Here is a 16,027-nt window from a genome sequence, read left to right on the forward strand (position 1 = left end):
GCAGTAGATGGAGTTGATCTTAATCATAACCATTCGGGCCTTTCCTAGATCCCTAGATCTAGTGTTTAGAGTTCACTAAAAATGTTATTGTTCTTGACAATATAAAAGGAAAGGTACAACTAACAGAAAGAGGGAGACGGACAAGAGTTTGGACACTTGGAGGGAAAGGGAAGGAGCTCTAAGAACATCATTTGCAAAGTGGGGAAACACATGATACTTTTCATGTTTATTGAACAGGAAATGGATGGAGGTATTGAAATGACATTTGAGGAACTCACAATAGTGGCCTCACTACGTACAGATAACTGGGGAAGAGAAATAGGAAATGAGTAATGACATTAGTTCTAATCTATCAGAGTAGAGTCAATACAGAGTGCCCAACATTAGTAAATCATGAAAATGTTATGTGCATATTATTTAAAGATATGGAAGTAACCATCAGAAAATCCAACAAACCAAACTGTTTAGAAGCAGTTACATTTGAGGAACAGAGTGTAACTGGGGTGAAGGACTGTTACTTCCCATTTTAAGTCATTTTGCACCATTTGATTTTCTAAAACATGGACATGTTTTAGTATGCTAAAACCTTCCTAATGTAGGTGTACAAAATGAACATTTAGGAAAGTTAGAGGAAGACAGCAAATATGGATATAGATTAACATAGGCATAATGTAACTGTTTGAATAGAACTTGCTGACTTCAGACAAGTTGCTAAAACTCTCTAGCCTCAGTTTCTTGCTTTGACAATATCAGTAATTCTACCTGGCACATTAGGGTCTTTGGTCTTTGAAATTGAGATAATGTGCCTAAAGCACTCAACACACCTAAAGAAAGTGCTTAATATTGTTACATTTAACAGTTGCTATGAAAGTTATAAAAACAATTATTATTCCCAAGAATATGTTATAGTCAGTTTATTCTTTCACTCTCCCTTTATGTATGAGTGTATAAATACGTAATATTTAAGTGGAGATTTCTTGAATGCTGATGGTCACAAATGTTCTTCCAGCTGTTTTTAGAGGTTTCAGGTTATTTGTTTTTATTACCTACTTTAGAGGCATAGTGATGTAATGGAAGAACCCAGCATTAGTTTGACTGCTTCCATCTTGAGAAAATCATTTAACCAAATTTAAGTCACTCTATTTATAAAATGATATTGTTGGACTGTTATTGTCTGTAGGTTATAGTGAATCAGATGTTCTTATGAGGACATACTCAGCTCCAGGGGCCATGGAGGTAGAATAAGAAAATAAAGTGGCCCATTGAGTGTGAAGCAATTGTGGGATCCCACACGTCAGTCAAGGTCTTCCCTCTAATGTTTGGCGCTGGGACTGAGGGGATATTTTTGACCTTTGAAATGGGGCTTGGTTTAAAAAATTCATGTGCTTTCTGAGGCGTAATAAGCCTGCTTGCTTCTGTCAGATGAATTTACTCCTCTAAAATATCAAGGTTCTTTTTAATAAATTCAATTCCCCACCAAATGGTACCCTCTTATGCTGCACAACTGAGTTTAGTATATAGAATTCCACTGCCGAATTAATGGTTATCCATAAAAGATGCTTTCTTTTCATTGACATTCAGTGCTTTCATGAAAAAAATCACTTAATCTCTCCTTATGCCAATTTTTATTTTTTAAGTTATTCAAGAGTAAATTGGATAGGATTCTGTTTTAAAATTTACTTGCAAAGTAGTTATTTTTCAGGGTATTGCTACAAAAAGCTTTGAAAAATAGAGGATGTGGGAGACAGGATGAGGAACTTGAATTTTAATGACACCTCTACAAAGAAAACTCTTGACAAGTGTACTCACTCACCCATTCAGTAAATATTTGTTATGGGTAAGATTGATATTCAGATGACAAAAAGGATTCCTGCTTACAAGTTATTAGGGCAGCCGCAGGTCTGAAGTAGGCCTGCTGGAAACAAAACATACGTTTATTTTCAATTTTAAAAAATAGTAAAATATGAAAAAACCCCTTGTTTCATTAAGTAAAATAAAATGACAAAATTAATATACATTTAAAAGAAATTTTTCCACTCTCAATCCCCAGACTTTTCATCTCCAATTTTTTCCATTCACATTCAGAGGACTGGTATATACAGAAAAAAAATAAATAAATAAAAGACTGCACACTATTTTGTTTGCATTATTTGATTCTTCCTCTGTGTGAGTAAGGCTACTGTGTTTTTGAGCTGGACATTTTTATTGGATTTAGACTCCATGACACACCTTGAAAAGACTCCTTGTTGGAAGTACCCTGTTTATTGTTCAGTTTGTACAATTCCAAGACTCCACTGGGGTGAACTCCACCTTAAGTCTGCTTTTCTTGGGAGGGCCAGCAGGTCCCTCTTGTGCAGCTATGCTGGAGGAAAGCATAGCACATAATTGAGCTGAAGATTAAAGATGGTGGACTTGTGTACCTACTATGTCTAGTCAGAGAAGTACCAGGAAGCTGGTGAAGAGGAAATGCCTGGCTTGACTTTTTCAGTTGCAAAGAAATGGAGAGGCCTCTGACAGGATGTATCAGCGGCAGACCTCTGCCCAGAAGCCCTGAGGCACTGTGACAGGTGCCAGGGAGAGCACCAAAAGGAACCGCACTGCTCAGCCCCATCGCTCTGCATAACACCTAACTTTACTGTACACTTTTAGAAATTCAACTTTCAGATATGTGTTAAGATGACATCATGTGCATAAGTCTGGAGCTGCTTACATAAATTAAAATATGGACAGTATTGTATTTAACATTATTTTTAAATTCATTGAATTCACAGGAGGACAATAAAGCATATTTATACTAATTTTATTACTTTACAGCCATGGTCACTTAAAATGTCACACATGAAGCACATGTAATGAATGGTAAAAAAGCTAATAATCCAAAATTCAAATCCCTTAGGATCATTTGCTTCTATACACTTCTATGTCAATTATGGTATTTCAAAAGAAAGGAGAAGGTTAAAATGAAATTTCTCTCTACATGTTCTGGCTCCATCCTAACAACATCATTAAGGTGATATTTGAAAGAGGCCAAGACATTGTTCAATTTTTTAACAGCATTCTCTTATCCTAGATAAGTTATCAGTTTAAAAATTATTTTACACATAGCTATTAGACTATGGGGACGATTGTTCTACTAGGAATATAACTAATATGTCAATGGGCACAAGGTAAATGAAGCAGAATGAGTAAAGAATATAAGAGATTTGTATATAAATTAAAATTTTACCTTCACTATCTATATTTTTTATAATATGATTAATTATATTTGTTATCAAATGCATTATCTAATACTTAGTATTAAAAACAAAGTAGAAATTTTTTGAAAGAATAAAAAATGTACATATTGATTCAAATGTGTTTGCAGAATTTCCAGAAAATAGAAAAGATGGCTCAAGACATCATTTTTCTAAAGCTGTGTTTCCTTCCCTGGCCAGCAGTTGGGTTGTAGTAAATGGTCACTTGGAGTACAACTTTTCTTCCTGATTCTTGTAGACACCATTGTTCTTTCTCTCTTGTTTCTGAAGCTTCTATGATTTGAAACATAATTTTTCTTTAAAGTGAAGAGTACTGCAATACTTATGAAAATGGACATTATGCCCAGAAGCACAGTCAGGCCCAGATATATGTGTCTAGAAGAAGAGAGAATCTCAGTCTTAATTATTGTAACTATGCAACTTTAAATAAAATGTGAAACGAAGGTAATAATATCATTTAATAGATATCTAAACTAATGAAATCCATCAAATTAAAAAGAAACTATGATGAGGATAGTTTCTTCAAGAGTGCGATTCAGTGGCTATAGAAGGCCTTTCTCTGAACATTTGAGACCATTGAAGATGTTAAGATTACATCAAGTGATTTTTTTTTTAGTAGTATCATTTTCAGTTACTACTAAGTATATAAATCAATTTTATCCTCTCTGTAAACTATTCTCCTGACCAGGTGACCATACCCCTTTTTACCCCAAACATTTTCAGTTTATGCTAGTATTGTCCCAGGATAATTTTAAGTGTTCCCTTTCACTTTGAAAAGTGTCTAGGTTAGAATAATAAATCATGTCGTTATCCTTGTACCTTGCCAAATTCCCTTTTACAGAAAAACTGCAAGAAGCAATGTTAAGGGGGAATCAGAGCTCTCAGAGGAAGAGAATGACCCAAGAACAAACCAGAGGCTTAGCTCCATTTCTTCCAGGAGAAGCCTTTAGTTCTGTGTTCCGTCATAAGACATGAATGAAGGCATGGAAGGGTAGGCTGAATGGTTCATTCTGGTCGCCTTGTAAAGGCGCTCGCAGTCTCTGATTGAGTTACACTGTCTTTACATTAAAGTGAATACTGTCTTAGCCAGTGTGAGCAAAGCTGAATTCTCCTGACAGATCAGGTCCCTTTTAGAGACCAAAGTAAATGTCTCACATTACATCAAAGCCTATTAAATCAAACAAACTTACTTGAGATGATTGGCTCACTTCACAGCCAACTTCCAACATACATGGCTCAGTACTGGTTTATTTCTCTAGAAAATGCTCAGATTGTAAATCTAAAAAAAAAAATCCCACTTGCTTTTGAGCCATTGAAGCATTGCTTTAAGCAATAAGGGGACTAAAAGTTTGATGAATTGGACTGAATGATACCATAGTGAAAAAGCCATGTCCCTCAGCCCCATACACACTCACACTCACAGAGAAAACCTTTTACTTTTATGCATTTCAAGTACTGGAATAATTGAACATCAGTTTGGCAATAAAAGCCGGATAGATTTAGAGCCAACTCCAAGTCTTGCCCAGGGGGATTATAGCTGACGCAAATGGGACAGTTTGGCTCAATTTGAAAAAGAATAGAAATAAACCCAAAATGTGACCTAAATTTAAATGCTTCTAAGTTTCAGGGAATTACTCATTTGTGTGCATAAATTTTCAGAATTCTACTCTATTCTGGAATTTTATGTCACTTAAAAAAAAGATTATTCATTAAAAATGCAAGTTAAGATTAAGAATAGGGAAGATAAATGGTATAGCCAAATAATTAAATGATAATAGAATTATTCTATAAAACAGAATATGCTCCTTGACTAGACCACTCTTCTCCTTACAAGCAGTGAAAGTACATGAGAAATTATTAGTGCCAATTGCACTGTGGCAACCTGAGATGTGATAGCAATGAGATGGGAGAATGAGTTTGATACGGTACCTAAAAACATTTGAGTCATATAATCTGCAGGATCCTCTATTTCCACATTTTTTAAATCCCCATTTGAGGCATGAAGTGTCAATCAAAACTCCAAAATATACGGGAGCTGGGATGCCTGCTGTGAGAAAAACAAATAATTGCTACTAAAAATATATACACATCTTGTTGGTTATCCTAAAATGAATGATTAGCTGGAACCACTTAATTTCAGTCCAAAAATTACTGCTTTGGAGATACCAGGGCATCTCCAGATCATCCCACCCCAAAACATACTTCTGGTGTAAAGATTATTTTGAGCTGAATTTTTTGAGAAACAGAAGACATACAAGTTCTGAAGATAGAGGACATGTGTCTTTTTCTGTTTTTAAAGGGAAATTTACATGTATAAGGAAATCATTTGCAAGGGTGTCTCCCTCTATACAAAGAAGATAAGGGCTCTAGATTCAAGAAAGAACTAGCTGGTTCTATTATACATAAAATCCCATGAACAACAAGAGCAATTAGTTAACTATATCTAAGTCAATTTGGATTATTTGGTGTCTTAAATAACATTTCTTTCTTTATATATTGTCCAATGTAATGGGTTATTTACCACTTAAAAACATTTAAGTGATATCTAACTTCAACTGCTCTTGTGAAGAAAGGCCAGAAAAAATATTCAAATGCTTGCAAACTTCTGTATGGGTTTTAAAATTTTCATAATGGCAAATTTTCAAAACATTCACAAAATCAGAGAGGATGATATAATGAATCCTCATCTGCCATCACTCACTTCAACTATGATCAATATTTTGTCATTCTTGTGTCATCTATTTCCAGACCCACACCTTCTCTAACCCCTGAAACTAGTTTTTGAAGTCACAGACACCTTGTCAGTTCCCTTACATATACTTCAGTATGCATCTCTAACTGATGACATTTTTAAGCATACCACTATACCATTCATTACATTTTATAACTCTATCAGGAATTTATATTCATGCTGAGAGATATTAAGTCAGATTAGACAAAGATGAATACTCTATGGTATCACTTACATGTGGAAACTAAAAACAACAACAACAAAAAAAACAAAGAAATACCCAAGCTCATGGAAAAAGAGATCTGACGTGGTTATCAGAGGCAAAGGTATGGGGGAGATTGTTTCTCCAATATTATCAGAATTATATAGTAGCTTCATATACTATACCTATTTTTATATCAAGTTCTATGTAAACCATAGTTATTTTCAGATTTTTAAATGTCTCAGTTTGTTTTTCTCTCTGGTAATTCTTTTCTGTTTATTCACCAAGAAACATTGACAATTGTTTCACTTTCTCCTTTAGAATATAAACTTAATAAGGACAGAAAACTTATCTGACTTATTCACACTGTTCCTTATGGGTTTTAATTAATGCATATTGGTAAATCTGGTAGTCAAAAAAAGTTATATAAAAAAATCATCAACTCAAATCCATACTGCTTTGATTGAATTATCAGACTTTTCTACCAAAATGAAATATTCTAGCATTGAGAGTAATTCAAAAGAATGCCTTCCATTTTAATAACTGAAAAAATTATATATATGCTTTAGGCTTTCTTACTAATTCATATTTTTGCTCATCTCTCAGAGGGTTCTTCTATAAAAGCATGGGTTTTTTTTTTTTTTTTTTTTGACAATAGACCAGTGCGGGAAGAGACAAGACTGTTAAGCAAAAAATGCCATTAGTTTCACAAATTCATCTTATTATAACATGGGCCCAGCACTGGCTCTCAGGAGATATATTTCTGAAACAAAGGAAAAGAAAAGTCAAGGAAAAAAAGGAGGGAAGGAAGAAATGAAGATAGAAAGAAAATAGAAAGCATAGGGTCTTAACCACCTACATCATTTAGTCATGCATGCCAGAAAATTATTCCAAATACACTTGTGATGGCTACCATACTTAAAACATAGATTATACTTACCAAGAACTCTTATTGCCAAGGTGTAGATACCCAGGGCAAAAGACTTAAGTTGTGGCTTAATGCTCCTGAAAACAACAAAAGCACTGTTACAAATAGATATATATGTGTGTGTATATATGTATGTATATATAGAATATATATGTATATATTTCATAAATGCAAATAGCAACATTAGTGATAATCTACTTAACATGCACAAAGTGAAGTTAGGATTCAAGTAGCATTTATGGAGATCCCACTAGAGTCCTGGCATAGGGGAGGCAAGTTATGCAAAATTAAAGTTAATGCATCAAGGAATTTATAGTTACTACTACTAGAAGTTACATCAGCCCTACAGTCAGCAAAACAATAAAGACAGAAAAAAATACAAACTTCTAAGATACTGCAAGAATTTGAGGCAAAAATAAAGAATTAATAACCTATAATTAGTTTTTGTCTAAAAGCACAGGACCATATTGATTTGGATGGATACAGTCACTATGCTGTGGCATGGTAAATATTTTTGCTAAAGAGTGGACACTTGCATTTTACAGCCAAGTTCAAGAGTACCTAAAATAACAAGAGCATCCTAATATGATTGAATAGCTGTAGCTGATTGGACTGTCATTTTTAATAGTAAGAAAAATGACGATATAGTATGTACTATTGAGTATCAACCATAGTACTAAGTTCAGTTTATATGTATAATTTCATTTAGTCTCTGCTTCAAAAGAGGCAAGAATCACAATTTTTCTCCTTCAATCTAAGGACATCCTCTCCTTCTTGGCTTATTTGAGGAACTGGTGGTAAGGAAAACTCTTCCTCTAGTAGCCTGGTTATTCATTTGGCCCATTAACTTCTTGGCACAATAAAAGATGTTGACAAAAATAGCCACCCATGAAGAACAATCTTGGCCTGAGAACTCTGGGTCAATGATTTCCCATCTTTTCAAACCCATGCTCCCATTTGAAAATACAAATATCTCATGCCGTCCTTAAACCCTTTTCCAAGAAACAGATTTGTAGATATTAGGCCTTATTTTCTGTTTATCATTGTGAAACAATTTCCATAATATCAAATGCAGGACATTAAATATGTATACAATATTTTTCTTAGTTTATTTTCAAAAACTTAATATTCATTTTTAGCTATATTAACTTAAAAGTCACCTAATTCATCTCATAAAAGATAAGTTTTCAATAAAATTTATTTTTTTGTTTAGTAAATGTATAACCATTTGTAGTATTTTTAGGTTACTTTGATTAATTGTATAATAGTAATATTTGAAAGGCTAATTCAATTAGAAAAAATATATCACAGAATACTGGTTATAAACCATTTACAAATTTGAATTTAGGTACATTAATATAGAGATATATGAAAGAAAAGTTAATAATAAAGGTTTAATATAAATTATATTACAACAGAAGGAAAGTCTATAGGAAAGTTGAATGAAGATATAAGTTCAAGGAGAAGAAAGAAATATGCAACATTTTTGACTACTAAGATTTTCATATGATTTTAAATTAGGTGATATTGGTCATTGAGTCACTTTTCTTTAGATTCTATTGGTTACATTTAAAAGAGTGACCTACATTTAAAATTGTTATATTTTTAAATGTAAATATTTACAATATACTAGACATCAATGCTTAGTTATTATTTAAACTTATGATAAGATATTTTTTAGATGCTCACTAAAATATGCAAAGAGGTACACAGTATTAAAAATTCTCTTAGAGTTTAATAAGCAAAAATATTTGGAGTTATTGACATCATATTCATGGATTAGAATCCTTAATTGATCCAAATGCCCTTAAAATAAGGTAAGAGCAAGAATATGTACAAAAGGTAATAAAGGCAAAACATTGTAGTATTAGATACACCTTTAAGGAATCTTATAAACTCTATTTTTCATAATTCAGTGAAATCACATTTTATCTAAAACACATTTAGTCTATACTGGTTAATACTGCCAACATTAGAAATAGCATACTGTATTTATTGAGTGGCAACAGTGAAGCAGGCACTAACATTTCTTTCTATACCAATGGTTTGCAAACATTTTTAACTAGGAAAACTTCTGTTCAATCTCATGTTTGTATAAAAACCTAAGAATCAAAGTGGAAAGAGGATGTAGAACAAGTTTCCTGAGAGAGCCATGAGAAATCATGATGATTCCACTGCTCTAGATGATTATAGCATGTCTAATATTAAAACTGGGGCAGAAGAATCAGTGTTCACCTCAAAAGCAATATGTATCCAGGTATGCCACCTAAAGATAAAGTATAGGACGTGATGACTGATATCACAAGGAAATACAGAAACATTTTGGGACATTCATTATCTTTTTGGCATCTGCCCACCGTGCCTGAGGAATTTCCTGATATTGAGGCTGCAATTCCCACACAGGTGCAGTTATGAAATATCTGTAACAAGACAGGGAAAAGTCCAATTACTTAAGTGAAATTTAAATAAAGTTAAAAAGATAAATATTTATTTTGAAAGACTTTCAAGTATGGTATACATGCATTATGTAAATAATAGGGAAAGTATTCTTTTATATTTTTCTGTTCGAGTGTATTGAACAAGGCAAAATTTCTAGACAGAACATTTCATTATCCAAACAGCTGATGGCTGGTTTACAAATTACTGATTTTACAGAACAATCTTCCAGCAAATCCAGCTAAGTCCAATTATACCTTATTTCCTTTTCTGCCACTTCCAAGTCTAAACCACTGTTATTCTCACCTTGATTATCACAGTGGTCTCTTTATGCTCAACTTATTTCCACTCTTATTCAGCATTGCATTTTCCACACAGTAACCAAAATGAGTCTTTAAAAATGGCAGTCAAATTACATCATGGTTCTTAACCTCCCAATGGCTGGCTTATTTATTATTAAATTTCTTTGGTAACATTGGTTAATAGGGTCATACAGGTTTTCAGTGTGCACTATTATGATACACGATATGTATGTTCATTGTGAGCCAACCAGCCAAGGTTAAACCATCTTCTATCACCATATGTTTGCACCCTTTATCCTCTACCACCCCACCAACCCCTTCCCTTTGGCAACCACTCTTCTGTTGTCCGTGTCTCTGTATTTCTTATAATACTTGTATAAAATCCAAAATCATTAAATTGGCTTATGCACTACCTGTGATGTAGCCCCTGGATCCTGCTCCGAACTGACTGCTCAATGATTTTCCCCCCACTCCTCTTGCTTCAGCTGCACTCACGGGTTCCCATCATGCCTTTGTCTACCCTTGGACAAGCACCCATTGCCCCATGGTCTTGCTGTTTCCTCTGCTGGGCAGCTCTTCCGGATGGCTACATGGTTGGCACATGCACGTCAGGTCCCCGCTCAGATATTTCATTCAAAGAGAGCCTCCATGACCCACCATTCAAAATGGTGCCCCTGCCTCCCCACCCTTTCCATCCTAACTACCCCTTTTCTCACAGTGCTTATTACTACCTATCAGAATATTACCTAATCATTTATTTTTAACTACATATCCCCACCAGAGTGTAACCCATGGCAGAAACTGCCTGCATTGTCATTATGGCACATGCCGAGCCTAAAGCGGGCTCTTGTTTAAGGCACTCAGTAAAAATGTTGAATAAATTAAAAAATTTGAGGATAACAGAATTTATAGTGGTTACTAGGGGGAAAAAAAGCCCCTGATGAATGAAACTCAACTAAATCTTGGAGAGACAGGCAACTTTTATAATGCCTCCAGAGTTTATGCCTATAAATTTCATGTATGAATGTGTATATATAATAAGTTGTCATTTTTTATCACAGAAAAGTTTGTGAATTTTCAGATAATGAAATAAAGGTGGCATTTCCTTTTCAAGAAAGAGGAGCAATTTAGATTTCTTTTTTAATGTCAGGTAAAAAGTTTTTGAATCTTGACGTTGCCTTACTAGATATGTGACTTTCAGGCCTCGCTTATATTTTAGTGCCTCAGCTCTCACATGAAGAAAACAAGTAAAATAATATCCATTTACTTGAGGAACTTAATGTTTACATGGAATTTTGTTTTTAAAACACTCTCTTAGTTCCTGGCATACAATGTCTTCAATAAATGAAGCTCTGGCTTTTGCTAAAGCAGTTTGAGCAAAAGAGTAATGGCTGAAAGGAAAACAATAAGAAGAAAGACAGAAGGTAAAAAGGGAGGGATGGTAAGAAGTCAGATTTCAGGTGAGTGGATAGCCTTACTATTGCTAAATACCAATCTTGCCTGTTATGAATAAAATGTCAAAAATAACAGTAAACAGAGAGAAAGTCAACAAGTGTCACTCTGTGTTAGCAGAGGTGTTTGCCTAAGCATTCTTATATTGTTGCCAAGCATGTGTACATACGTGTGTGTTTAATTTTCAGCCCCCTAGGACTGTTGAACATAGGCAGATCTAACCTGCAACAAGTACAAAGCAGTCTGACCGTGGTGCAGTGTACCCAGCAACTGTGAGGAAGTCTGTGTTTGAGACAGGAATGTAAACGTGTGATTAGAGGGATGAGTCTGGTAATAATCACATCCTTCACAATTCTTTTCATATCCTTCACAACTGCATTTTCAAACTCATCATCCTCTTCCTCCCTAGAGAACCCTTCATTCCAGCTACCAACTCTTTATTATAGAAATTGCTTGATTTCTCAGGAAGAGCTGTCCCAGAACCATCATCATTCTCAAAAACAGACTCCTGACCCCTGGGTCTAGACCTCTTGGGCTAGACTTCCTAACACTGGCCTCTGCTGGTCTTGTCCCTAAAATCATTGGTCTTGGGGTCAGCTGATACGGATCCCAATTCAGATCGTATTATATAATCTTATGATGTATACTTTCTCATTTAAGGTTAATATTCCTTAAAAGCAAAATGGGAGAGTTAGACTACATAGCTACAAAGCTCCTTCAGCCCATTCCAAGAGCCTAAATCTTAGCCTAATTCTTTCAACAACTCTAGTTTCTCTGTATTTCCTGTCTCCACACAAAAGCCAGTGTTCCTACCAGCATGGGCTGCTTCTGTGGGCCCCTGAATCCCCCCATAGAGTTCTATAGTTATGTATAGTAGCAAGCCAATTCGCACACACTTTAGAGAAGTTTTCTTACTATAGTTTTTCCACTCCTGGTGGAGGTTTGACAACCAGCAAGGCAAGCCGATGCATAAGTGATTCCATTTTCACCACACATGGGTTCCCAGTTTGTCTCTGAACATTTGCATCTTGAGTTGCAATCTGAAAAGAGAGCTCGTTCATGATAAGAGACAGGTTTGGTTCTGAAAAGAAATGTAACAGTATAAAATATTACCTCTTAGCAGGCAGCAGCCTAATATTTTTAAAAATCAATGTTCTGGAGTGATATAAATGGCACTGCCAACAAAATTTGCCTTTTGGAAACACAGTAGTCATCAGAAAATCAGCTTCTGATTGTTAAATGTCAGTTTGTCCATGACTAACAGCTTTCTCTTGAAAGTTATCTATTGAGATTTTTAACTTCACATAATATCTAGTTCTTGGCTTATGGCTTTTATTAATGTCTATTGCCTCTAGAACTTTCTAACATATTTCTATGCAAAGACGTATGAAAATGGCTAACAAGGCAGAAAAGTAAACTTTTAGAGAAATTTTTGACATTATGAGGGGGACCTCACAAAAATGGAATTTATTTATAAAAATTATATATTTATTCTTATATATATTCTTATATATATTTATTCTTATATGCTTAAACCTTAGTCACCTTCAAAATACTCTCTATTTGATGTAATACACCTATTGAGACATTTCTCCACTGTTGAAAACAGTTTTTGAACTTATTGATTTTCATGCCTTTTAGTGCTTCTACCATTTTTTGTTTCACCTATTCCACATTAGCAAAAATGTTTTCCTTTGAGGACATTTTTCATCCAGGAACATGAAAAAAGTTTGCTGGAGGGTGAGATTGGATGAATAGATAGGATAGGGGATAGGGATCATGTTGTATTTGGTCAAAAACGGCTGAACATTGCGCTTGTAAATCACCCATCATAAAATGGGCGATCATTGAAAAAATCCACTGAAGCTGAACAGTGCCTCTCACAACAACGCCAGCTGGTGCACTGATATAGATGTGTTCCTAGAACACTCACTTAGCAAGAGAAACCTGTACTACACGGGGCTGGCCCTCCAGATGATAATTCTGAGTTTTGGGGGGGGTCCCCCTTATACTTGAATGTACTGTAGATGGATTGTCTGTAAATTTTCTTCACAGTTGTATGAACATCAGTAGATGTGGCATTGCTTGGTATGATGAAGAAAAAAATAGCCAAACAGTCAACATTTCAACAAAATTTTCTACACTTGTAGGGGCTATGTAACCTATTAGTGAAAGTCTGTCTAATAAATGCATTGCCAATTCATCTAATTTTTCTCTCACCCAGATATCCTCCCACTGTATGGGGCTCTTTCATATCTTTTGACTATTTCACACATTTTAAAAAATGACTTAGCATTCATTTATTCAGAAAAATTAATCAAAAGCCTTCTAAGTACTTGCTTTGGGAAAAGATAAGTACAACTATCAATGAGACAATATCTGCTGTCAAAAAAGCTGGCTTTTTAAAAATAGTTATTACCTAATTTTGATTTCCCTCTGTCTGTTGTCTTCCTCTCTTGTTCTCTCTCATTTTCTTGTATTCCCCGCCTTCAGCTCTCCTGGTATTCCTTCTCCCTCACTTCTATTTCTTCTTCTCACCTGAGTTACCTAATCCATTTGCACTTGCTCTCCTCGAACTACTCAGATGCCTTTACTTCTCTAAGGGCGCACTTGTGCCGCAGTGTATTGGTGTGTCTCTGTCTGCTCCTTAATTGCAATCCATTGGCCCTTCATAATTCATTCTTTCCTCTCCCATTTTGAATTTATTTATTTGCTTATTCTCCTCCCTCCTTTATTTCTTATCAAAAGAGAGAGAGAGGAAGAGAGAAATTTAAAAAATATATACTGTCATGTATTGTCAGTGAAGGCAGAAACTATTTGTTTTATTCACTTTTTTATCACTGGCACCAGAAACAATTCCTGGTACGTAGTAGGCTAAGAAACAAGATTTCAATAAAAAAACAAACAAACACCTAAAACGAAAACAAATGGTACTCTTTTAGAGAAAGAATCAGTTATTTTGATCCCTCGCTCTGAGAAGTATTTCCTATAATAATCACAATCATAATTTCTTAGTTGATGTAATATTCCATCTAGTAGAACTACTATGCATTTGGTCACCTCAAATGCAAAAAGAAAAGATCTCTGTGATGTCTCCAAACAAAATTAAAGGGCATTTAACTTAGGCCTCCTGAAAAGTCATATAGGAATATTTCATTCTATTCTCTTCCATAAGGCATTAATAGTTAACTGTTTTATAGTATCTGAAAGTATAACTATGTACGTTTGAAAGCCTGGAATCAGGCCATTATGGATACTATAGGGCTGTGATCCCAAAAAGCTGGAGCTGAAAGGAAATTGGGGTGATCTAGAAAAACTTCTCATTTGGCAGATCAAGAAAGTCAGGTCCACAGTGGACAGGTAATTTGCTCAGATTCACCATGTTTATTAGTGACAAATTATAACCTTTCCACGTCTCTGGGCTCAACTTTTGTCTCAATCAGACTTACTTTCATTATTGCGGAAGAAATGTTTCTTCTGCTACTCTCTCTAAAGCTTCCATGCAGTGTTCCCATTCAATGTCCAGAATCAAAACAGCCTCTGGGCACAAAGCAACTCAGGATAATCCTTGGGGAGGGTGTATTTTATAAACCCAAATTTTTTTATATTCATGAAAGTAAGTTGAATTTATCACCCATGGCAATCTTGAAGCGAAAACTAATTGCATACATGTTTTATGAAGGGTATGTTGACAGTGAAGTTGTTTAAAATTTTAATTATAAGATGAGCTTAAACAAATATGCCAGAATGCTTATACACAAATGAAATTTTTCTTTCAAAATAGTCAACCTGCGAGGGGGGAGACTTTTCCACTGATGTTGCTTTTTTTTTTTTTTTTTTTTTGCTGCTTTCAATAGTGAAGCTACTCTTAAAGGCTAACTCTTTGCCACTGCTGAGAATATTTTAGAAAGAAAAAGAGGAATTTTATCATGATTTAAACAATGATAGCATTATTACAATGCTCTTATAGTCTTTTAAGGTGAGTGCTTTCATGGGCTAGTACTCATGCAATAAACATAATATCTTTTATTGATGTACAATATTTATATTTCATTTTGGGAGTATACATCTAAAATGAACTTCAGAAGTTTGCTGTTATCTGTTTATGTGTTTGCTTTTGCTTTAGAGACAGCATGATGTAGTTGACAGAGTATTATACTTTGAGGAAGCTAACTGACCTTTCTTAACTCAATTTCCATTAAACAAGGATAATACAATTTACCTAATAAAGGTGCTCTGAGGCTACAGGGATATAATGAAAGTGAAGATATATTGTAAATTGCAGAATACAAAGTGTGTTACCACTGTCCATCTACCATGAGGATTATAGGGACAGTTAAAGATAGCACAAGGCTTCTGCACTCTTCAGAATCTTCTTGCAATTACTGTTTATAACCATCATTCTTAATCTACATTGCTGACTATTACCAATGCTACACTCAGGTAAGTCTAACATGACTGTGACAACTTTCAGAAGCATGGCATTTGAACTTGGCATTCATTAATTTTCCTGGACATTTTAAGTAACAAGAGTATAACTGATGTTTCCTTAACAACAAGAGAAACCAAGTTAATGGAAACGATGAAGATTGGGATGTGGAGGCAAGACAGATAAGCTTGGAAGAAAGCATAGGAAGGGAGCTGGAAAGCAAGTAGTAAGTAAGAAGCAGCTGAACCAGCAGGAATCAGAATGTGATGTCAGGAGCATCAGCCTTTGAGCCA

General features: G+C 34.7%; 1 protein-coding gene across 2 annotated transcripts in view; it reads right to left on the reverse strand.

The window, feature by feature from the left end:
• Positions 1 to 3,406: 3,406 nt before the first annotated feature.
• The window catches only part of SLCO1C1 (solute carrier organic anion transporter family member 1C1), a 40,467-nt gene continuing 27,846 nt past the window's right edge, over positions 3,407 to 16,027 (reverse strand). Inside the window, exons 10-14 of one of the 2 annotated variants that reach the window (XM_054590905.1) lie at positions 12,221 to 12,386; positions 9,351 to 9,535; positions 7,128 to 7,192; positions 5,184 to 5,301; positions 3,407 to 3,629 (exon numbers count right to left, since the gene is read on the reverse strand). In XM_054590905.1, coding sequence (XP_054446880.1) covers positions 3,407 to 3,629; positions 5,184 to 5,301; positions 7,128 to 7,192; positions 9,351 to 9,535; positions 12,221 to 12,386 — 757 coding nt within the window. Of the gene's footprint in view, positions 3,630 to 5,065; positions 5,302 to 7,127; positions 7,193 to 9,350; positions 9,536 to 12,220; positions 12,387 to 16,027 lie in introns of both variants that reach the window. The other variant, XM_054590906.1, reaches the window with a different exon arrangement.

Source organism: Pteronotus mesoamericanus, unplaced genomic scaffold (assembly GCF_021234165.1).
Source record: "Pteronotus mesoamericanus isolate MK-2021 breed Mesoamerican mustached bat unplaced genomic scaffold, CSHL_Meso_final scaffold_21, whole genome shotgun sequence".
Taxonomy (NCBI): domain Eukaryota; kingdom Metazoa; phylum Chordata; class Mammalia; order Chiroptera; family Mormoopidae; genus Pteronotus; species Pteronotus mesoamericanus.